This window comes from Charadrius vociferus, unplaced genomic scaffold, assembly GCF_000708025.1.
Source record: "Charadrius vociferus isolate BGI_N301 unplaced genomic scaffold, ASM70802v2 scaffold14, whole genome shotgun sequence".
Taxonomy (NCBI): Eukaryota; Metazoa; Chordata; class Aves; order Charadriiformes; family Charadriidae; genus Charadrius; species Charadrius vociferus.
In genome coordinates, this window is record NW_009648876.1 from 7,411,388 (window position 1) to 7,434,383 (window position 22,996).

The window sequence follows — 22,996 nt, forward strand, 5'->3', positions numbered from 1 at the left end:
CCGCGGCGGGGGGGGGCTCGCCGAGGTCTGCACTTAAAGGCTGACATAAATACATACGTACATACATACATACGTGTGCATGCATGCACGCACACATGTGTGTGCTCATATATATGTATGTGTTTCCTCATATGCAAAATCGTGAATTTCAATTACACATTTTTGAGGCCTGCCTTTGAGGGGGCATTGGAAGCCCTGTCAGTACCATTGGCCTTTTTGCAAAGCGTTTCAACCTCTGCTCTGTTGAAGGTCTCTTCCTTTTTCCATAGCTTCCTCTGGCCTGTAGCATTTAAATGATATTAGTAGGTGAAATCCAGCTTTAAAAGGGTTACTTTTTCTATGCTCAATTTCCACTGTATTAGAAGACTCAAACTTTTGTTTAAACTTCCCTTGTAACCACAATAGGTAAATTATAAAATGCTCACTTACTGGGAAACGTATTGATCATCAGATGCATACACTGCTGCTATGGAATCACCAGGGCTCCGTAAGTAAGTAAGTTCCATAAGCAGGATCTTTTCAGCTAGCCCTTCTAGTGACAAAAAAGTAGCTGTGTTCAGTGCTAGCTGTGGTCCTAACTTGTGTTTCTGGCAGCTTAAGTGATTTAGAGTGTTCTGCTGGCATCCTGTCCCATGCCTGTACTAGCACATTGACTTGTGGCATGAGTGCTGGGCTTGGCACAGTGGAAGGAGTGGGACACCGTGAACTAGACAAATTAGGCAGCTGTGAAATTTTACATATTGGCTTGTGATTGATTTATCTATGTTTGTTAAAGTCCTCAATGTACAGATAATTCTTCACTTTTGTTGTTAAAAGGTCTGGGAGTTCTTGAATGTTAAGTCCTATGGCTTTTATATTCACACTGACTGATGCAGTTCAGGGAAAGCCCTGCAATGGTGGTTCCATGTGGACTCGTGGAGCTTCCCCTTGTCTGGGCTGTGCATGGGCTGGCAAAGTGCTGGAGCCCCCCAGGTATGGTATAGAGACACCAAAGCTGACCCTGAAGAAGTAGGGTGAAGACTTTATTAGTGCTGGGAATGTGTGGCTGCTGTATTGGGAGAAAGTATAGTCGCTCCCTTAGACCTTGATCTGAGTTAATACTCACTCTGCACCAGAGTTGATTCCCCAGTAGAAGCCTTGGTTAATCCACAAATCCAGGTAATCTGCCTGTGGTTTATACAGAACTTTCTGTGTTTTGTTTTTGGATTTGTTTTTTTTTTTCCCCTTTTTCCCCTTCTTCTCCCCCATCTCCCTATGCCTTTGAGCTGGCAAGTATTGATGATTGAACCCCATTTTGCAAGTTAGGCTGCTGGTCCATGGCTGTCCACCTGCATCAAATTGCTGGCTGCCACTGTCCTGCCCCTCATTTTACCCACCCTTTCTGGTACACTGTGGTTTTTCGTCCTCTTTCTTGTACTGTCTTCAATGCTTGTTGGGTCTTTGTATGCTAAGGTGTCAGAAAAATAACCCATTAAAAAGGTAGCTAGTGAAAATGTCTCAGTGAAGAGTCTGATGTGTAAATGGGAGGCACCAGGGACGATGTAAACCAGTGGTTAGATAGACTGTGGCTCAATAGCAGCAGAAGTCATAAATTGTAGTTTTGTGAGAATATGTAAAAACCTCCAACTTCAATCAGCTAACTGAACACCTACATGTTTTTGTGAATTTGGGTCTAATGATTTGCATGGGTTTAGACGGAGGTTTCCTGGAGCAGGGAGTTCTTTAGTTCTGGGCTGTTCCCTCATCTGAGGGGAGGTCTTGCTTCACTTGTCTAATGCAATGCTACACAGGAGATCTCTTCAATCAGTGAACTGTGGACCATATCCAGGTATGGGCTTGAAAGAGTCAGCAAAATTATTATAAACATAGTGATTTTATTTGTGTCTGTAGTAGCAACTGGTTTGGCAAAATCAGAATAGAGAATAAATAGTTCTGAGTTGATAGTGCTGAGGCACCCGCATCTCTCAAGTAGTTAGGATTTATTTCCAGTTATGTAGCCTGAACTGAATATGTTTGATTGGAAGCTGCCTGAAGGACAAATCATTGTTTCAAACTCTTGTGTTCTCCATAGATGTTGGAACACATTTGACAAGTACTTGAAATGAAGCTTTGGGTTTAACTTGATAGCAAAAGAACTTGGTTTGTGTTCATCAAAACTGCTACAAACTGACCTGGTGCCTGATAACCCGGACCAGTCATGGGACTGACTTCAAAGCTGTGCTGCACTGAAACTTGAATGTGTGCACAGCTTTTATAAACAGTTGGGCTGTTGTAGGTGGAGAATTTATTGATACAATTACAGATCTGCTACTGAGGAAGGCTAATCAGTCTTTCCTTACCCCTGTTCTCTCAAAGTGATTCCATTGAAAAACAAGGCCAGAAAAATGTGCTCAAAATGTCTTGGGTTGTTCTGATGAAACCTAAACTAGGCAGCATCTCTGTCTGTTGGTGGTTGCGCTGGAAAAAAGGTGAAATTGAGTGAGGGTACCAGAGCATGAAGCTGGAAGTAATCATGTTTTAAGTTGGAAAAGCATATCTGATTATGTCCTTGTTTGCACAGCAACCTGCTCTGTTCTGTGACTTATAAAAGAATGCTTCAATTCCTTTATTATCAGGGTTGGACGTGGACTAAAAAGGGAATACTCTATTTTGGATAATAAATTCATGGAGATGTCTTTTCAAGAAGTTCTGATATATGAAGTTTGTTGCATCTTTCAGGGGAAAATAGAGAGAGTGTAAAGGAGGAATATGCAGGCTTATTGGGCAGTAGGTGGGTGAGAGACAGGGTTGTGAAGGACTCCTCGATGAGGTCCAGGAGCAGCAGTGCAACAATAACCACCACTTACTTAGCCCATCTTAGCCTTTCAGTTTGTGTTGTAGCTAGATGCCATCTGGGAACGCCCTTTCTTCATCTCTTACTGTGGTTAATCTGTATGTCTAAAAAAATGACATTTTCTGTGTGAGGAAGGGAGCTTGGTATAACAGATGTAGACTTAACTCTTTCTCTCCTCCGACTCACTGACTCTGGTGAAGAGGGAATTGTCTCTGTTAGTTCTAGCTTTGAAGCTTGCTCTTTTTCAAAACTTGCCTTTGCTTCCGTTTGTAGTTGTGCTAATTGATATTTTTAAAGAAAACTTTGACGTTTACATGTCCTCAAAGACACTTTGGTTGATTTTTATGGAAGGCAAATAATTCTGTTGTCTTGCCCTTGCCTTGGTTTCTTCTGGGATTAGTGGGGAGGAAGGAGGAATTGTGTTCTAAGTGAAAGTAGTCTGTGAATGTTTCTTTAAAACAATACAAGAAGCTCTCCAGATAATTTCTATTGCATTCCACAGAGAAATGCTTTTAAGGGAGCACTTAAAAAGTGATGATTAAAGAAAATTACATGCTTGTCTCAGTGTCTTGACAAATATGAACATACTCCATGAAAGCATATTGCTCCTACAGACATAAGATGATTAGCACCGCAAGAAATAAGTCTTAATTAAAATTAGTAATAATGAGCAAAAAAGATTTTAAATGATTTTTTTTTTGTTAAATTTGTCATTTGCTTTACTTGCATTCTGCTTTTTTTTTTTTTTTCCCCCGTAGATGCCTGAGAATACAGAAGGTGTGGTTAGAAGAAGCATAACTTGCCCTTGAGAGCTGGCACTGTTTCTATCCCATTCCTTTTGACGCTGTGTATTTTGTATAGGGGTTTTTATTGACCAGCATATAGAATAGCATATTAGGGATGAATAAAAAAAGCCACAAGATATGCTCACCATCCCAGATGATAATTTGGCCATTTTTTAGAGCCCTTAATATAGGCCACAGCTTATTAAAAAGACCTATTCTAGGCACTGTTACATTTTAAGTACTATGAGGTTTTTTGTCTTTAAACCAGGCTGCCCTAGTTACTGAGTTGAACTGCTTGAATATAGTAGGAGAAGAATGACTGTGATTTTGAAAGTGTTTAAAAATAGCCTAAATACTTTGTGCAGTATGAAACTCTATGGGAAATCTGAATTGTTGAGACAGGATGGGCCTACTAGCAAGTGTTTTAATAAGAAATGAGGCATCTTCCACCTCCAGTGATGTAAATTTTCAATTGGAAGGCCATGAGATTTGATCCTAAAATCTCTTACTTTTTCAGTACTGCATATTCCCCCATCTGTATGTTGTTTAAGGCCGTGGGGAAGAAGTTCCATAACTGGGGAATTAAAGATATTTCAGGACTCTGAAAATCTTCATTGTTTTATGAATTCTACAATCGTAGGCAGAAAGTCAAAGACTTTTGAGTGTATACGTAGCTGAGGGGAGACTGGAGAGAGCTATGTGTTATTTCAGTATCCACAAGAGAGTCAGCTGTGCCCTCAGATACCAACGCTTTGTAGTTTCCTTGCAACGCAAGTTTAAAATGTGAGATGCAGTCCCTTTCCCCTCCAACAGTGGGTGTTGCACTGATCCTCAGCCAGGGTTACAGTTCTCATCTGTTTTCTTTGGTTTGTAGTCCCTAAACGTACACAAACAATAAAATCCTTGTTAATTTAAGGAAATGCTTCTGAGTAGTTTCCTTACTAAAACATACTTAGAACCTAAAGCGTAGCTGAACACATCTGAAACACGTATTTGAATTTGTGAATAAAGTGGGAGAACTATCGGTATCCCAGTGCTTGTTCCTGTCTGCCTTCATGGGGAGGTGCCTTCAAATTTTAAAGAGGCTTTACTTTTATGGCACATAAATGCTTTAGACAACTCTTTGAGTAATATGACTGCCACATTCCTTAAATCTGGCCAAGTTGAAAGTTGCCCAGCCAATTTTGGCTTGCATATTACATTGGGCAGCCAAATAAAACTTTGCTCTTTAATCTGATTTTTAGCCTTATTCACTAGATTCAGGATCTTCCCTGCTTTTGAGAACAATATTTTAAAGTGAAATAGTGTCTCTTAACAGCCTGATACTTTCTTCCTCCACTCTCACCAATGTGCTAAGCATTCAAGGTATTTTTTTGAAGTTCTGTCTTTACATTTTCTCACTTTGCTTTCAAATAGTTCAGGTTATGGTATGTTTTAAAACTTTGTACGTGCTGTGTTTTTTTTCTTGTACTAACCGTAACGTAACAAACTGCAGTAGGACTTTGATTTGGACTTGTGGATACCATCGTAATACAGATAATTACTGCTCCACTGCGTGCTAGTCTTCATATCCAGGCAGAGGGGGCTAGTGCAGTTTTTAGTCTGAAAAGCTTGTGATGATTTCAGGAAGAAGCTATGTGCAGAAAACTTCATACACTGAGAGGTCTGAGAGGAAGATGTGAGTTACTCAGATCTTCCGCAGCAGTTACGCTGGCCCTGAAGCTACTCCTGTCACCTCATCACCTTTGCAAATTGCCATCCTCTTTTGCAAAACAGTAAGGATGAAGGCTTGCACGCTGCTTTCTGTAGTTGGTGTAGGAGACAGCATGAAGCTGTTAAACCTGTCTGCTGGAAAAATGTGAGTGAGGAAGAAGCAAAAGGCTCAGAGTTGTTTATGGTGTAGAAGAGCGAGTCCAGGCCGTCTCTGCTTGGTCCAGGATCCTACTTTGCCTTTCTGTCAGGAGTTAAGATTTTTCTTGACAGAGTAACTGCTTGGATGGATATGTCCTCCGTAGGGCAGCCCCTCCTCTCAAACACCTGGCCTGTTTGCACCAGTTCAGTCCCAGTTCCTGACTGTATGGCCGTCCCTTCTTCTGCATGTCTTCTCCTACTGCTCGATAATTGGTCAGTTGTGCCGTAACTGTAGAGAGCTAATTGCTGGAGATACTGCTGGTATAAAGCAGTTTCAGGACATCTCTGATTTCTGAATATGGCTTAACAAAGTCTTTTTTTTTTTTTTTTTTCTTCACGGAAGGATGGGAAACAGTCCAGAATTTTGTAGCTTAGTTTTTTTGTTTTCTAGTCTAAGAAGAGGCAGTGGAGGTAACAACTGATGTTTAGTAACATCAGATGTCTCTATGGCAAGCAGCAAGATTTTTGGCCAAGAAGTGGGTATTTATTATACTTTACAGTTATGCTCACTAGGTAAATTAAGAAAAAAATCAGGAATATAAATTAAAAAGGATATTAATAAAACAAACCCCTGAATTTTATATGACAAATGTAACATTGAACTGTGCTTGCTTTCCGGGGATTTCTTTTGCTCATACTAACTCAGGATACATTTGAATTTTCAGTGGTGGCTAATAACTCTTCATGCTTAATGGTGCCTTTCATGTGGTGTGATATACAATGTTTAGTTTTTCTGTTTCATGCACTCTTAGATACACTTTGTATTATCAGTCATGAAATTTAACCTTTTCAAGTCTTACAGAGATGTTGTTTCCTGTTTTGAGGAAGAAAAACTGCTGTTTGTGGGGTTTCTTCTAGAATTACATCGAAGTTTCTTACTTTCTAGTTTATATGTCAGGTGATTCCTCATATTCTGCTATAAGATAATAATATAATGGATAATCTATTTATGCCTAAAATTCAGGCTTACTTCAAATTCACTAGAAACAAAATACCCAGTTTATTTGTTACATTGTTCAAAACAAATTACCTTTCTTTTTATTCTTAGAAATGGATGATGAGGACTGTGAAAGAAGAAGAATGGAGTGTTTAGATGAAATGTCCAATCTTGAAAAGCAATTTACGGATCTTAAAGATCAGTAAGTATTTTTAATGTTTTAAGTGCCTCATTCGAGGATCCATTCCACGAGAATATTGTGTGCAGCTGGTGTTTCTTGTCTTTCATGTATGTGGATGCTACCTTTAGAGAAGAAAGAGGATTGGGAACTCTGAAATTATTTGCAGGCAGTTGCTCCAGAATACCTTTATGTATTTATTTATTTATTTTCTGTTTTGCTGTAAGAGTGATTTTGAAGTGTTGTTGCTGTGAAGGGCTAGTATGAACCAAGGAATTGTGATTTTAGGGAAACGTTGTTGCTGTGAAGGGCTGGTATGAGTCTATTGCATCAAAATCCCTAGCAGAACCAAGGAATTGTGATTTTAGGGAAATTTGTGATTCTGTTTGCTTATTTATTTACTCATGATCTTTTGCATCCTCTTATATATGTGGGACAGACCCAAGAGCAGTCTTTGTAAGAAATTAGGGTTTGTTCACAGGGTATCACAGCAGGTTTTGTAGTTGGTACCAATTAAAGTTTTTTGTGGTTACTGCAAACCAAATACCAATACTAAAAAAAAATGAAAGTACTGTTACCTCTGTCTCTAGTTTACCATAACATCTAAGTAAGTAAAGAGATGAAATCAATAGCCACAGTTATTCAGAAATGAATCTTATTTGTGTTAGACCCAGTCTTCTGTATGTATTTTAATTTGGCTTTTTTTCACATGTGCCCAGACAAGCTGGATTCATCTGTTCCAATTTAAATTGGTGATAATTTGGCAACTAACTTAATTTGGTACCTGTTAAATGAAACTTTGAGGAGACCTTGTCTATTCCTGGGCATGTATTTTAATTGAAAATCTAGTCAGTTGTTATTCCATTTCAGATGTGTGTTTATATTGTGAAATAGTTCTTTCTACTACAGAACTGAGACACTGAACTTGCTTTGTCGATCTAATAGGGTGTGTAAAGAATTGCCCAACAAGCAGTTTCTTGCTGCAGGGTCTAGAGAAGGCTGTTTGTCCTGCTGCTCTTCTTTGGGCTAAGCATGGAACAACCTGGGAAATGGAGCCAACTGATGAGTGTTGGAGCCAATTGGTACTGACTGGTTTGGCATTCGAAAAACTGCCAGCTTTTGAGTTCAGTCCTGCTCTTCCATGTGTTGGACAGCTTGAACGACTGATAACGGTTTGTGGAAACAAACCTTTAAGGAGTGAATATGAAGGAGAGTGGTCTTGGAGGAAGGAAACAAGTATTTCGGGGGGGTTTAGGGATTGAGAGTGGTGTTTGGGAGGTGGTGAGGCTATGGTATATGAGGAGGAAGGTGTTGTGTAGACACTGATTAATTGAGAGATTGGGGTGTTTGTAGGGGCTAGAAGAACTGTGCTAGTGGGAGTACTGGGAAAGGAGCAGTAGAATGATGGAAGAAGGATTATAGGGAGGAGCAGCCATGAGTAGGGAGGTGATAAAGTTGGGAAAAAAGAAAAAGATGCATAAACAATGGGATCTTTAGTCACAACCAATAGCAGAGATGATGAAGTGATTTCTGCCTCCTCTTTCTTTTCAGGAAAGCTGAATTTGGATGCTGTAAGATAAGTAGGCTTTACAGTGGTTGATAGCAGTTATCCATTTTAGGCAAATCACTGTTTGAAAGTACTGGATAAACAGTTTTAGTCTGTCAGTTGCTGCATGGTACCAAGTACTGGCAGCGCCCTGTCCATAACTGCTTGCTCTGATGTAGCTGGAACTTGGTGCTTACACAGCGTTGATTGATTACACATCAAATGTTGGTCATGTGCACCCATGCTTATGTTCTGGCTAAATAATTCTGCTGTACCTCCGTGTTAACCATTGTGTGCAGAGCGTGCTTATCAAGGATGCAGTCCAGCAAATTGGGTTTTGATCAGCTGCAGGTTATGTCAGTTGCCTGCAGGACAGGTTGCATGTATCATACGCTCACAGTTTGCAGGTAAGAAGGAGGGGAGTGATCACTGACTATTGCTAGGTTAGGTACACATGCTTGAACTATGGAGTTGTCATCAAAGTAAAATGATGAGGAGGCTGATGGCAGATGAACAGTAAGAATTTCTTGAGGAGGTTTTGTTGGGTTTTTTTTCCCATGTATCAGTGCACATGAACTTTATCATGTCCAGTTCATTGCTTAACCTATGCACTTTAAACAGAAGTCCCTCTCCCAAAGACATCTGTTATATCTGTGTAACCCCTTGTCCTATCGCTACCCTCCCTGATAAGGAGTCCCTCTCCACCTTTCCTGTAGGCCCCCTTTAGGTACTGGAAGGCTTCCATAAGGTCTCCCCGGAGTTTTCTCTTCTCCAGGCTGAACAACCCCAACTCTCTCAGCCTGTCTTCACAGTAGAGGTGCTCCAGCCCTCTGATCATCTTTGTCGCCCTCCTCTGGACTCGCTTTGACAGGTCCATGTCCTTCTTATGTTGCGGGCAATGATTCTACCACTGAAGGCTATATTTAAGTTATCAGTCACAAAGAGTAGAGCTTTATTGTGATAGCAGTACTTATAATTGATATTGTATTAAATCATTCAAAATGCGAGTAGATTTCTTCATTGTCTGTCAGTAAATGTCAGCCTTTACAGAAGGAATGAATTTTAGGTAAAATAAAAATATTTTAAATACACTTCCTTTTTGCAGAAATGGAAGATGTCAGTTACAAATTATCCTGTGATATTTGTGATAGTATGCAATATGTGGATTTTCATAGATGAAATGAGTGGTGTTTCAATAAGAGCCTGCCTCTGTTTTTCCGTGGTTTATGGTAGGGTGGGAGCAGGTATGTGAACACAAAAGCGAGTGGGTATTTCTAGCTGCAGAATGTCTATCTTTCTGTCCCATGATGTAAGCCAAATTGTTCTTACGTATTGTAGCACCCTTTCCTGTCCTCTTCTATGTTGATTTACTTCCTACTCCATCTAAGTCCTATTAACAGCCACACTTTTTTTTTTTCTTCTTCCTCAGAGGTGAAGATACATTTAATTTTATCTTTACTTTATACACTTCTGATTGTCTGCTTGTGTTTTCCAAAAAAAGCTTAATAGACACGAGGACTATTGTTCAAAACCAAAATATATATTGGAAAACATGAATTATAACAGATCTTAACATTGCTTCAGTGGGTGTTCCATAACATTAACAAAGACATGCAAAATAGTTCTTTTAAAAATATTTCTTTGAGCTTGTGTCTGATTTTAAATAAAATACATATTTTTATTAATTTATATTATTTTCAGACTTTACAAAGAAAGATTAAGCCAAGTGGATGCAAAACTACAAGAGGTCATAGCTGGAAAAGCACCTGAATATTTAGAACCATTGGCAGCTTTACAAGAAAATATGCAAATCCGAACCAAGGTGGCAGGTAGGCATGTAAAATGAGTATTGCTGATTCAACTGTATAAACTTGCTATGTGTTTTAAGGTCAATCTTCTTCTTTTCTTTAGAATTGTTAAAGGAGTGTATTTTACTGTGCCATAGTTTTAATTGTAAAATATTTTTCACCTAAAAATGTGCAGGTTGTTCACCTCTTTGCACAGGTTGACTGACAACATAACAATAAAAATACAGGGTTTTTATGTTTCATTTAATGTCTTTGTGTAGTAAGCACAAAATTAAAAGCCGTAACAATTTTTATTAGTCAGAATATTTGGGATCAGACCTGTACACTGGTCACTGTTGAAATGAAGCAATACGTAGGTGCTGTCTTATGAAGTGCTTGCCAGATCATCTGAGATGATCATGTTTTTCTTGCTCTTCAAGTCTGCGTCTCTTCTACTCCTCTGCTCCCATCGTCCTGTTTCATCTGGGGAAGGAGGAAAACTCTTGTCCTTAGCAGCATTTATCTAAGCTGCATTTTAATTATTAAAACAAATGTTTAGGTAGGCTTTTATGCTCATAGAAGAAGCAGGCAAGAACTTTTATCTTCTTCTGGGATATGACCATACAGTCACATGGAACTGTGGTATTATAGGAAGACTAGAGTTAGTATAAGACTATATAGTTCTGTACTTCCCTGTTGTAAATTCTTTTCATGTTATAGCTTGACTCCTTTAGGAGTGATTCAGCTGTCTAAGGGTTACCTAACACAGGCTGTCAGAGAGCCAAAAGGCAGACAGTCATGGTCTCTCCCGCCAGAGAAGCTATGCCAGTATCTTTTCTAAGAAATTCAGTAGAAGCACGGTGCAGGCAAACTGGAAGACAACAAGCCTGCTTATGCTTGTCATAATACTAGTGCTACTTCAGTGCGACTCAGTAGGTCTTCATTGGTACTGTTGACTTCAGTCTATGAGGAGAATTTGAAATCTTTTTGTCTATTGCGTTTCGCTCCTTCTCGGTCTTCTCCATAATGCTTTTCCTCAGCTGGTGACCTGGAATTTCTGTGCTTTAAGATATTAACCCAAATTTACTTGACTAGTCCTAAGTAGCCCAATTGGGTGTTGCAGAAGGTTTGATATAATAAGCGACCTTAATCCAGACTTTTGATTTTCAGTTTTAAATGTGGCTGGCTGTCAGTGCTTTCATGTAGGTGGGTATGTATAGGCAGAATATTAGAGATCCTCTTGATTTGTCTTCAGCAGCACTGAAGATCCATGCTCCAGTGTAAAAAGAGCCCAGGCTAAAAACTACAGAGTTTCCTTGAAGTTGAGACTAGAAATCAGGATTGGTTTTGTTTTTCCTTTTGTCCTCAACTGAATGAGATTGATAAAATTATTCCAGAGAAAGGAAGAAACTGTAGAACAGGCTTATTTGCTCTTGCTGTTTGAGAGCCTTGACAGAAGTGGGTAGTAGCAGGACTCCAGCAGGTCACCATTAAGGACCTACATCTATGTCAGATAGGGGAGGAAGCGGTGGGGGGAAAAAAAAAGCTAAACAGTGTTTAGCTAAACTATGGATATATTTGTATCTGTGGTAGAAAATAAGATTGTGTTCCTCTGTTCTCTAAGGCACTGAGCAGTGTTCACACAAAATGTGGATTAGACTATTTCAGCAAGTCAGGAATACAACTATTTCTTTTAGAAGTATTCATACCTACACTGCTCAATTTCAGGCAAATGAGCAACGATTATAAATCGGTAGACCTAGATATGCCAGTCAGCCATAAATATTTAAAAAAAAAAAAAGCCAGCATAACATACTGATGTAAGAAAAGAACATTTTGAATTCTAGATCAAAAGTGACTTCATAGCAAAAAGATGATTGACATAATGCTTGTGGTTTGCTTTTCAGAGGAATTGCCGGTAACAGTATTGTTCTTCTTGTACTGTATTCATTTATAGTCAACTGAATTCTAAAGGAAGTTGTTTTGGGGAATTCTTCAGTTGCTAGACAGCACCAGTGTGCATGCAAACTTAACTCCTCAAGATGTTAATCTAGAACAATTTAAGTATTTTGTGTTGAATGCATTGAATATGTTAAATCAAGTTCTATGTATACTTGCCAGATATTACTTTTTGGATACCTTTCAGGTTTTTTCAGCTGTCTGTTTAGTAGACACATTTTGAGAAACATATAAGAAATGTTTCTGATACTCAGAAGCAGTATCCTTTGTATTGCAAAGTGGCTATTTCTAAGACTGGCACAGAGTCTTGTTAATTGAGGTGATTTATTAAGGTCATGCATTATAAAGTATGCTGTATTCCAGATATTAATTTTTAAAAGCTTGTTCTTTCATTCAGTTTTCTAGCTACTTAAAATCCCAAAACATTATTTAAAACTCTAATTAGAAAATAGGAGAGGCCATTTAGTAATTGATGGATTTGAAAACTGAGGATATCCAGCATAGTTTGATCAGAAATATGAAATAGACCTATTTTGTAAAGTTAGCCTGACTGCTAGTGTAATTTGTTAACTGGTAGGGGGAAAAGTTAAGATAGCATTTATTTTTCCGCAGATATTCAGAATTAAGGATTACTTGTTCTTATTTTTACTCTGTAAAGCAGCCAGCCACTGTAAGTGCCTAATATAATATATCCATATTTGGGGACTTGCAGGCAGTCTTAAAAGAGAATTCTGAAATCAGATATTAACCAAAGAAAGTAATATTGCTGTAATTTGTCTGATTACAGGTATCTATAGAGAGCTTTGTCTGGAATCTGTGAAGAACAAGTATGAATGTGAAATTCAAGCCTCTCGACAACATTGTGAGGTTGTGCCTGCTATTTTACATCAATAGCTTATCTCATCTAATTTTACTGTGTGTCACGCTTTCCAAGTTTAGTGCATGTTTTTATTATTGCTGTTATTTGCCATTTGAAAGCAATTGCCTTGTGATATTTAAGCCTATGAAAGAGGTTATCCAAAGTGTATAAAAACTAGCTTTATATTAGTTTGGCTTTACATGTAAATATAGCTAAAGTTTCCTATTTTTCATTAACAGGTTCTTATTAATAGATTCCCACATGTTCTTTTTTTTACCTTTGTTTTAAAAATATTACCAAGAACAGTATCTAAAATATCTGACATAATTTTAGCCAAAAGTACCTTACATTTTAACAATGACAACAGCAACAATAATAATAATAATGTCTTTTTAAGGTGCCTTGGACAGCTAGTGATAGAGTTGTCATTTCAAGAGCAGTTACAGGAAAAATATATTTCACTCCTTGAACACAAACATTCCTGTTTAAGCATCTAAATACTGGATGCCGTAGTACAAATATTCAAGTACATGTAGAACATGTATTCAAGTACATGTAACATATCTGCTTAGATCCTGAGGTTTGCATCATAGTATTCTTCAGCCCCCTGTTACTTAAAGGTGTTTTCTTCCAAGTGGTTCACCATATTCCTGAAGTCTGTAGCTCCTACTATACCAATAAAGCAAGAATGTGCATGCATACTTTTTTTAAAAAAATTCCATTTTCTTGATGCCTTGGGAAGGAACAAGGTATAATGAAGGACTACTCATTACTTACTGCCTTCTCTCCTGTGAATACTCCTGAGGTTGGACAGAATCCTGCAAGACTTATAGGGTTTCTCATCCATGATTGAATGACTTGCTTTGGCTATATATTTACGGTCATCCTTGTCCCTTGTTTTGCTATTATGTTTCCACTGTGAAACATTCAGAATTCAAATATTCCTCATCCAATAGGGGTCTCTCGGGGGAAAACCTCTTTAAAGTCAGCAGTGCTGCTTGTAGAATCACTATTCCACTGGAAAATAACCATTCAGCAAGCATGCCTCTGATGCCTTTAACAGCCTTTCACACCTTATTTGTCACCAAGTGCTTGAGGCAAAACAGGTGTCTAAACACCAACACTATTTCATTTTAAAATGGAATTTAAAAACGGTCTCAGAACAGATAACACTCATTTGGCATTTCAGGTATATGTAAGAGGCTTCCACTTTTCAATCCACGGGAAATGTTTTTTTATAACAAAGGATTGAAAAATATATGAAAGGAGGTCTTTGGAATTTAAATACTTTGTAACGTGAAGGGAACGGTAAACATGACAGTCATTTAGTAGAACAGGGTTCTTTGGTTTTGTATATTCTTCAACTGTTTTGCTTCACTCCAGCATGCTAGCTTGAGCATTGGTAAAGGTAAACTTCTGTTAGTATGCTGTGCTATGGGCAGGAGCAGTTGAGGTGCAGACATCTGCTGACTGGGCTCTTGCGTCTGCAGCTTCTGGCAGAGACATGGTAGCAAATAGCTAGATGCAGTGACTTGTGCTGCTTAAGCTGTTTTCTCAGCAGGCCCAAGTCGTCTGTTTACCGGAGTTGTTAAAGGTGCTGCTCAGTGAAAAAGAACTTTAAAATGTAACAGTCGGCTGTATTTCCTACTTGTGTTTTAAGAAATGTGCAAGCAGTTTATTACAAAGTTGATTTTTCTCGTTCTGAAATGCTTAGAGAGGGAAGAGAGTGAAGACTGCACAAAACGCTGCAGAAAGTTCACATCAGAGTGTGTTTTTGGTTGCCTTTGTACATAAAATGTGCTAATGATATACCTACCATTGAAGGCATTACGTTAATCTATTTGAATCAGAAATTGCCTTTTAAAAGGACAAACTAGCTAACTTTTCTAAAGCAGTGCTTTTAAAGTGTTTCTCAGAGCTTTAAGGTAGACAATTTTGCTTTCACAACTATCTAAATTATTTTGTGTGCTCAATAAATTCTTACTTCTGTGGGAAAGCATTTTTTAGATCTATGAAAACAGACCATTATAAATACTGTGGTAATAGATGATAATTTTCTAGAAATTACTGCAGGTTTATTAATATTGGAGGCAGCTTAATAAAAAGCTTTCCATGAAAACATAAGATTTTCTGATGTGTAATGAAAGATGGCATAGAGATCACTACTTTACAGTTATTCATTGTGAATGAATCTTTGCTATCCAGAAGGAGAATACTGCATTTGTGTTAAAATTTGAATAGTTACTTGGAAGATCTAGCTGCATGCTTTTATATACTTAGTTATTCCTGGTACTGATATTTGATAACTATATTTACACTTATGCCAAGTGAGCGTGCTGTCTTTCAGGAGCTAGGTTCTCGTGCTAAAAAAGTGGATAGAGGGAAATATCAAGTGCATTATGGCTTCTGAAAAATTTTCACCTGAAGGTACTCTTACCTTCCTTCTGCTGAGGCTTTAAATTGTTGTCATATATATTCAGATGGTAGAACTTAGTCATGTAAAAATGTGTAATTTCTTGCTTTTTTAGAGTGAAAAGCTTCTGTTGTATGATACTGTACAAAGTGAACTAGAAGAGAAGATTAGAAGACTTGAAGAAGACAGGCATAGCATTGACATTACCTCAGGTGGGTGGAAATTCAAAGTTGTTGGGGTTCTTTTTTGTTTGGTTGGTGTTTTTTTGTTTTGTTTGTTTTTTGTTTTGTTTTTTGTTTTAATCTTTAATATTCAGCTGTAGACTTTGGGTAGGGGGGCTGAATTTTAGCTTAAGACAAACTTTGGTTTAGTAATTGTCAGCATCCTTTGTGTGTTGTGAGAGTATTAATCTATGAATACATAATCATGTAATGCCTTCATTCTGTTCAGAAGCAGTATCTCACCAGAAAATGTGTTGTTTTTCATTCTTGGACAATGTTTTCCGCTGTAAAAAGTGCTAGATGTTCATAGCGTGTTCTTATGTCTTTTCAGAATTATGGAATGATGAGCTACAGTCCAGAAAGAAAAGGAAGGATCCATTTAGTCCAGATAAGAAAAAACCTGTTGTTGTATCAGATATCCTTTTACTGAAATCATTGTTCTTTCTAGTAGTGTTCACTAGTTCTGTCTTATTACATATGTCATTAATAACAAGTTGAAGTGATAATGCATTCTCAAAATTGATTTTTGCATGGCAGATGCTATTCTAATTCAGATTAGAGAAACCATGTTGACATATCCCATTATGAAAACTGAAATTAAATTTCTCTTATCTAACTACTAGTTTCATAAAGAGAATATTTCTAAAAATAGGGGTTTTTTTAACTCTTCAAAGAACAGAGCCACAGGCAAAAGCCAAAAAAAAGTTAGGCATTGTGTTTGCAAAGTATAACTTGACTTGTGTAACTTGTATAACTCCTGTATAACTTTGCTCCTTGTACTTGAACATCTTTACCTCAATTTATTACTTCTTAACAGTTCCGTAGATTTTAGAACCCTCTTTGATGAAAAGTTTAAAATTCCAAGAACTGAGGCGGTTGGGAGTGGTGGTGTGTTCGTGGGTTTGGAGTTCCTGTAAAGTTAGTCTAGTATTTAAGAATTTTGCATCAATGACTTCTTCACAGCTGTTGACAAGCATACTAGTGCAGTTGAACCTTTTTAAGGTATAACACTTAAGAAACAGTATCCTCTTTCTCCAGAGAGAGGAGATGCCTTTGCAAACCAAATGTTCTCTCTACCCCTACCTGCAGCCTAGCTTTTTTGTGGGATAGAGATGTGATGGCTTAGAAGTTGCCAGAATCATGAAGACTACCTAAAAGAGTCCAACTTCTAAGTATTGACATTATATGGTACAAAGGCCATCTTTTATTGCTAAGCTGCTGCAAAAAATCCTGCTACTTTTGCAAGGTTTTGTAATATGAAGAAAAGGTGGGAAGGAAGAAGTTTTTGAAAAAAATGTCATTGTTTGGACACCCTCCTTCAGGGTGGTTGATTTACTGGAACACATCTCAGATGAATGATTTGTTCTAGTAATGACTGTTCTTCTAGTAGGATGTGTCATAAATTCAATTTAGTAGAGGTGGTTTTTAACTGGTGCTTAAAAGCCAAGTGGTATTAATCAATGCAGGTGCTAGTGGCTTCATTAGTTTCTTAACTCCTCTTATCAATTTCAGTGCTAGGTTGTGTGAAAGTGTATTTTCTTAAGCTATGAGTCATCCTTGTCATCAGGATGTCCATATAAATAGCGCCAGATTCTGTGAATTATAAGATACCTTGCCATTTTAGAATATGTTCCAATCAGAAGATATTAACATAGTAGTAGCTGTAAAAACCCAGCAATTTCAGGGAATTCATAAGGCTGAAAATCCTTTCAGTCGTGAAGTAAATTAATTTGTTCTGTTTGCTTACGATTTTAAAATAGTTGTGAACTTGTCAGTTTGCACAGATCTATATAAAGCAAATACCTAGAAATTTTACATGGCATTTGGTTTGTAATTCTTTGCTATTTAGAGGAAAACAAATTTGAAAATGGCTAAAGATTCTTAAAATTTCAAATGTAATCTAAGTTAAAGGTCTCATGGCATTTTAGGAGACTTAGTTTCTAAAAACTAAAAAGTAAAAAACTGAAGACTTGTAATGAAATAGCTGTACTTTTTGGAGTTTTGTTTTGAAGTTCACGTATTGTTCTAATACACAATTTCTACTTTACAGTTGGTAGTTGAAGGAAGGGGCTTTCCCTTTTGACTTCCTGTTTTTTGGATATTTGGTATTCAGAGATGTGGTGCTGTCTGCACTTTTCTCTCAAAGAAATATGATGCGGAATACTGTAAAAATAATGATTTTATTAATGCTGATACTAGCGTAGATGCTGATTTGCAATGGTATATTGACGTTACAGAGAATCTTAATTGTAATTTGTAGTATTGCTAATAGAATGACTTTTGGAACTGTTAGGGATGGAATGGTTGTATCACAATTGCTTATTTTATTCTCGTGTTGAACTCCAGTAGTCTCTGAATAGCTGCATACTATTACTTATCTCTTAATAATTTTTAACGTGTACTTCTAGGTTGCATAATTCAAAGATGCATTTATTTTTGCTGAGCTTTCACTTCACGTAGGTATTCTTTGTGTGAAAGATTGGCAGAACACGGCTATTAATATCTTTCTACAAACATTAGAGTATTTTTATTATTGCTGTTCAAAAGAGTTTTCCCTAACTTTCCACGCCCCTATATAGTTTATATGTTACAAGACCTTGATATACTTGAAGACTGGACAACAATAAGGAAGGTAAGGTGAAAGGATGAATGCCAGTGGCTGTGGGTTTTGGTTTGGTTCTTGTCTAGTTCTTTTGTCTCTTAAAAATACATAAATGTGTTTCTAACATGATCAAAACTCTAAACAGATTTTTATTTCTTCAGTAGTCAGCTAATCATTCCAGTTCAAGCTATGTTATTGCTACTTTTTCTGAATCTACCCCAATCACGCAGAGGAATCCAATAAAGTGGTGGAAGAGGTTATCTCTAAAAATGGGTAATCCATAATTTTCCATGATAAAGTGAGCCTAAAGCCTGTGTCAAGAGGATCTACTTTCTCATAGTCTAGCATAATTGGGTAGAAACTATGACAGGATAGTTTGATAGGATTTTGTTTCAAATTAAGATTTTTTTTAAAAAAAAAAATCACATGGTGTGTTTTCACATAGTAAATAGTTTATTTTATGAAGATCTCTCCTCATAACTTATTTTTTTGTATAAAGTGAAACGCTGTGTCTTTCCCAGATTATAAGAAAATCGGGGTTTACAGGAAGATAAACTTGTTTGACCAATTAATGTATTGGAAAAAATAAATCCAGCTTTTAAGTGCAGAATGCCTTTTTCAGATCTTTGTCATATTGTTAAAGCAGCTTGCTGTAGTGAAACGTTATCCTTGCCTTGCACCTGCAGTTCAGAAAATTTCCCCTAGCACCCTAGTGCTTCCCAGCTTATGGAATAGCAAACTACTTATGTAAATTCAAAAACTTGGTGGGAAAAGGCTTTGAGTCAGTTTCCATCCTGCTTTATACTGATAATATTTCCTGAAAGAGAAGTAAAATGTGATGCCTATGTGAAAACTTGTCTGAATTTTCTTTTCCTATTGTATCAGAGGAACAGCACAAAATAGCTTTCCTGTTTCTTTCCTGTAGTGTAACATGATTTTAAGCAATAGCAACAAACCCAGAATCTATGGGGAATTTTGTCTTTTCTGGAAATAATTAAGAAAAAAAAAAAAAAAAACCCAACCAGAAAGCAAACAACCAATATGAAAAAACTCAGACTTTTTTTTAATATGATTTGTTTGCATGAGGGAAAATTTGTGAGCTTAAGAGTATAAATCAAAAGAGTAGGTTGTTCATACGGCATTTTGTTTTTCAGAATGAGTTGATGTCATTTTGTATTTTCTTGACGACAATTACATAACAGCGATTTTGAGGGTTTAATTTAGAAAACCTCCTGAGTTATTTGAAATCAAAACTTACTAAAGAAGGTGATTTTTTTTTTTTTCCACCCTCAAATGCTGTTTTATTTAGTTACTGTGTCACTGCTGAACACACTTTATTTTAGATTTGTTCTGATTGTGGTTTTTGCATGTAAAAGCAAGTATCAAGACTACGCTTGCTGACTAACTTCATTTCCTTTTGTGTTTCAAGGCAATGGCTACACTGGGGCCACACAGAGTAAAGCCAGAACGTAAGTAAACATTGTCTGGTTTCACAAGACAGAACTTGCTGCGTGCAATGATGCGAACTTTATAGAGGCAGATCATACTTATTTTAGCCCTGGTACACTGATGGAGGATGGGGTGAGGTAGCTGGAAGATGTGGCTTTTGTCTTTCCCCTCTCTCAAGTGCTGATACTTGTAGCTGGATTGCTGATGATTGTGTTGAGACCTGAATTCTAGAAAATTATCAACAAAAATTTAGACTTCTAAAAGGGGCTGACGCCAGTTAATACTAGCAAGCTGTGCCAGTGTTTGCACAAGAAGAGGCAGGAAACTGAGAGCATCTGAACCTTAGGGGTGTATCCTAAAGGATGCTGACGTTCACTGCAAGCTACAACTCTGAAAAAGTAGAGCTATGGGAAAGGAGTGTTAATTGATATTTGGCACTGACGTCAGAAGCACGTTAATGCTTGGTAAAATCAAATACTTGTAGGTGGTGAGTAAGGAAGAAAAGGGAGAGGAGGCAAGCAGGTGGTGTATTTCTTTAGTGATGTATTACTATTTGCATGTTTTGGTAATGTGCTGATGAAGAGGTTTTAGGTTCTGCCATTTGAAGTCTTCTTTATATTGCATTTATCCATTTGTGGAAAACTCATATAGATATGAAGGTTGTGGGGAAGAGAACTTTTATCTGAAACTGGAAATATAACTTCTAATTATCTGACTGGAAATAAGAAGGTAGCTTGCTTCCAATATTCTTGCGTTCTTGCAATTATTAAGAGAGAGGCTACTTCTGATAATGGAAAAAATGTATTTTCTATGTAAATAATTGATGAAAGTGTATTAAACATCTAACTGACTTCTGCCAAGCCAATATTAAATTACTTTTATTGATCATTTTAGCACCTGTCAAATTAGAAAAGCATCTACATAGTGCTAGATCTGAAGAAGGAAGGCTCTATTATGATGGAGAGTGGTATGGACGTGGACAGACGATATGCATTGATAAGAAAGATGAATGTCCTACAAGGTAAAGATTATTCAGTTTATCCAGCTCTATACATTCATGTTAAGCAATAGATAGGATGCTGGCATTGAGGAATAAGGCTTGTTTGGAAATACTGCCACCTCAGTAACATACATTAGTTCAAATTGTCAAAGAAGGTCAAGTGCTGGACTTCTGAGAGACTCTAGTAAAGGTTGGGCTTCACTGAAGATAGCGAGATGTTTGTCAAGTTAGGATCTGACTAACAGTTTAAGCTCTTACTGGTTTCTGAATAGCCTTTGGGTAAGTTTTGTTTAGTATCTTGGGATTTTGCGGCTTTGACAATTTGATCTGTTGGCCCACCAAAAAATACTTAATTATGGAAAAACACTTTATACCATTAAAGATAAGCTTTGTTTTCGGTTGATTAGTGCTCTGACAGAAGAGAGTTGGAACTTTTTTTACAGCTTTTCCTTCTCTTAACAAAGTTTCTATCTGGAAATGGTCTATATATGACAGTGCAAATTCAGTTGAATGTTTAAGATATCTGAATGTATTTTCTGTATATGGATAATTTTTGTCAATTTTAAAAGGTCGATATATTTAAAGCAACAGTTAATATTAAATGTATCTCCTACCTTTTACTGAATGGGGCAAATCAGTCTAAGAACCGTGTTGATTAAATATGCACAGCTACCCAGGAAAATTAACTTTAACTTCATAAAGTAGTAGTTTACTGTAAAACTAGCTGTTTCTTTCTTCCCTGTGTATGAAGGGGAACAGATTTTGGTGATTTTGGTGTTCGTTCAGGGCTGAAACAGGAAGGTATTTTAGTAAACTATATATTCTTTCTGAAATTTAAAAAATTCTGAATTAGTTTTGCAGAACGGAGCAGTTGTACTGGGCCAGAAAAAGATCTTAGTATCCAGTGCCTGACAACAGCCAAAAGCTGATGCTTAACAGGGCAAGCATACAATGGAACTTTCCCAGCCTTTCAAGATTTCAGCAACTTTTAAGGCTGAAGAGTTTCCTGGAGGGAGTTTTGTCACACTCAGTATGTGATAGATCTTTCTTCCATTAACTGTTTTAGTCTCTGGTTTTGAGCCTTTTTCTGTCATCAGTCGTACTTGATTTCTTTTTTTTTTCCTAGGGGATACGGATTCTGTCGCTATTTGTATTAAGGTTTACCACAAGGAGCATGAAAGCATCGTTCATATAAGAATGATTCAGTAAATCAGGCTTTGACTTTATTTCTTACGGTCTTGGTGTAGTGACTAACAGTTGAATACTTTTTTTGCTTTAAATCTTGGGCTTCAGTCTGTTTAATTTTTTCCAAATACTTTGTATTCAAAGTAATTTCTGGGTATACTTTCCAGTATTGTATTTGTACATGTTGAGGGTTTTCTCATAGGAGACGGCTGAAAAATTAACTACCTTCACTAAAGACACATGCAGTTACCAGAGAATTCTGTTAAAACTATTCGTACAATGGAGCCAGTATCTTTTGAGCCTAGCATTTATAACTAATGCATATTTTGATTTACTGTACAGAAATACAGCTGCAGTTTTGAGGTTATTTATTAGCTTATAAGGTTTCTAAATGCGTCTTGTTTTTCTTCCCCTGACCCTTTTCCCCTCATTTTCTGTAGTGCCATAATTACAACAATTAACCATGATGAAGTTTGGTTCAAAAGACCGGATGGAAGCAAGTCCAAGCTGTATATTTCTCAGCTACAGAAAGGAAAATACTCAATAAAGCATAACCACAACTGACTGTTGCTAACCAGATATGAAACAAGTGGTATTGCCATGCTTGATGTGCCATGGGGTGAAAGTTGTATTTAATAGTGTTTTGTATTCCTTCTAAATTTACAGCAGTATCTGATGTGTATTTGTAGTGCTGTATGTAAACTTCATATGGATGGCCTTCAGAAACTTGAGGATGTTAAATCATGTTGACAGACATTTTACCTCCAAATTGGGTCCAGTGCCTAAGATATGAAGTATGCTCTTCAAGTATAATGGCTCAGAATGTCTCATATTTGTAAAATGAAAAAAGAAAGAAAAAAGTGAAAAAAAAGTTGTTTTTTTTCCATTGGTGACCAGTTGGTGTGATAAAAATGATAGATAACCATAATTACCTGCAACTCACTTTGTTTTCAGTGAACATGTCATGCTTCTCTAGTGGATGTAAATTTAGCCTGTTCAGCTGTTGCTTTTGAATAGTTTGTAACATGCATAAGCATTCTTTTATCCAAAGTGGACCGATTTATTAAAATTACTGCCCTCAACAGCTCTGCTAGTACTGACTGTGTTATATTTTGTAAGGTTTACTATATTGCTTGTGATGAGACAAAGCTACATTTTTTGAGGAGCACTTTTCTAGTTTAGGACCCTATTCTATAGTAAACATCTATAGTTGGTGATTGTTTTTTTTTCTTCTTCCCCAGATTGCCAGGAAAATTTATGCATAAAGTAGACAGTGTTGCTCCAACCTGTGTTACATGTCGCCCACAAAGAACCACTGCGGGGATGGTTAT

General features: G+C 37.1%; 1 protein-coding gene across 1 annotated transcript; it reads left to right on the forward strand.

The window, feature by feature from the left end:
• Positions 1–6,578: 6,578 nt before the first annotated feature.
• On the forward strand, positions 6,579–22,716 carry BRMS1L (breast cancer metastasis-suppressor 1-like). Its single transcript, XM_009886955.1, has 9 exons — positions 6,579–6,668; positions 9,892–10,019; positions 12,724–12,803; positions 15,324–15,420; positions 15,761–15,844; positions 17,997–18,061; positions 19,461–19,500; positions 20,375–20,501; positions 22,106–22,716. Exons 1-9 carry the CDS (start codon positions 6,580–6,582, stop codon positions 22,227–22,229), a joined length of 834 nt encoding a protein of 277 aa, XP_009885257.1. The 5' UTR covers position 6,579; the 3' UTR covers positions 22,230–22,716.
• Positions 22,717–22,996: the final 280 nt, after the last annotated feature.